At 36.9% G+C, this 2,009-nt stretch overlaps 1 protein-coding gene across 1 annotated transcript; it reads left to right on the top strand.

Moving 5' to 3' along the window:
- Positions 1-757: 757 nt before the first annotated feature.
- LOC149234233 (F-box protein At5g49610-like) lies at positions 758-1,729 on the top strand. The gene has a single exon (XM_089368189.1). It carries the CDS (start codon positions 758-760, stop codon positions 1,727-1,729), a length of 972 nt encoding a protein of 323 aa, XP_089224315.1.
- The last annotated feature ends 280 nt before the right edge of the window (positions 1,730-2,009 follow it).

The following is a 2,009-nucleotide window of genomic DNA, read 5'->3' as shown; positions in this document are numbered from 1 at the left end:
GACCTATGTAATGTCTATCATATATTACATTATATAAATATTATTTATAAAATTGTAAATGAGATATAAAATTATTTATTATAAATTATATGAAAATTATTTATGTAATTATAAATGAAATATAAAATTATTTGTATTAATAATGTAATAATATTATTTAGTCAACCATATTATAAATTATAAAAAAATTGTTAATATTTTTATTAATAAAATATAAATTAACTAATAATTAAAATAATAATAATTATAAAATTTATTTGTATAAATTAAATAATTTTGATATTTATATTAAAATGATTTTATTATTTTAAAAATAATATATATGATAATGAAACATATCCCACACCACGGCCTGGAGTATGCCGTAAAACTGTTTCTGCTTGGCTAAGAGCTCATCTTCCTCGGACGTAAGGAAACAGGTTAACGGCCCAAGACCCAGAGGCAGGAGTGAAAGCCTGCTCCCTTACGGACCACCAGCGGGTTATTACAGGTGGCGTGGTTTTCCTTGATAACGGTGATGAGTCAAATCGACATTCGCGGATAGCAGCCAGAGATGGTTGTCCTCACTGTTGGTTTGACACCTGAATTTGATAGGTTTTGCCACCTTCGGAAGAAACATATCCCACACCATACAGTACGTGTTCAATATACGATTATTTATATTTAACCATCCCTATCCCAAAATAATAAGAGAGAGTTGAACGCCATATGTGATTTCTGAATCAGAACAAAAGGAATGGAAGGGAGCTCCAAAACGATGGAATTGGCGGAAGAGATATGGAAGAGATTAACACAAGACATGTTGCTTCAAATTTTGGCGAGACTGCCCCTAAAAATCATCTTCAGGTTTCGTGCCGTTTCCAAATCTTGGAAGCAAATGTTTGAATCGTTGGAATTCAAACGGTTGGTGTCCACCTTGGCGGTTTCTTCTACTGATGCTTTTCTCGTTGTTCAGGGAAGGGACCGCTGGAACCGATCTCATTTACCATTCGTGGAAAACATGTGGATCAGCACAGAAGGTACCTATAGTTTTCACAGACTGTCTCTGGATTTTCTTCCAAGCCCTGTTTATGTTGTGGCTAGCTGCACGAGCTTACTTTTTTGTTGTGGAATACATCTTGAACTTTACATCTGCAATCCCATGATTAGAACCTGGATAAAGATTCCCGACCGTCCTAATCGTAGAGAGTGGGATTTCGTTGCTCTAGCTTTCGTTAAATGCACGACATATTGTACTCTCATCATAGGAAGGTATTCTGGAGCCGAGAATAGGCGGCCTGTCATAAACAATTTGAATTCACCGGAGAATGAAAAAGGGGTGGAAATTTACGATTCCAAGACTAATAAATGGACTCAATTTGAGATGACTGTGGACGGCATGGCTCGGCCTAAAGGGGAGGGGATATATTCAAATGGAATATTTTATTGGGTAAATGAAGTATATGATGGGGACTGTTACAGCGTAGTCACTTTCCATGTGGAGCAGAGAAAATGGCGGACAATCAAAGGCCCACAGGACTTGCAAGTTAACATGAGAGGTAATATCCGTTCAGAACGACTGCATGTTACATCGCTTAAAGGGCGTATAGTTTTAGTTTGTGGCAAGAAAGTTTCTTTGTGGGAACTTATTTCAGATGAAGTAAATCGAGAGAAATGGTCTCCACAAAAAAATTTAGACGAAAACAACGTTTTGGAAAGCTTGGACTGCCAGCAATTCTGGGTTGTTTGATGTTTAATGTGGACGTTGCAGTGAATGATAGTGGCTGTGTTTTAGCGTTTCTGCCAATGATCCGCACCCGTATCACAATTTGGAATGACGGCGGAAAAATACTGCAGCCATTCTTGTTCGCAGAACTAGTGGACTTTTCTGAGCGTTGGCCTTCTGATATTGCAGCACGTGCCTATCAAGTGAACAATATCTGGTGGCCTTAACCTACATAGATCTATTATTTCATCATTAATGTTTTGATTTTGTATCTGGATAGTTTTGATGTTATGTTATTTTTGCA

Source organism: Pinus tabuliformis, chromosome 8 (genome assembly GCF_031772625.1).
Source record: "Pinus tabuliformis cultivar Carrire ecotype Pingquan chromosome 8, CPIR1, whole genome shotgun sequence".
NCBI classification, from domain to species: domain Eukaryota; kingdom Viridiplantae; phylum Streptophyta; class Pinopsida; order Pinales; family Pinaceae; genus Pinus; species Pinus tabuliformis.
Note: the sequence above shows the minus strand (reverse complement) of the source record. Positions and strands in the feature narration are given on the sequence as shown.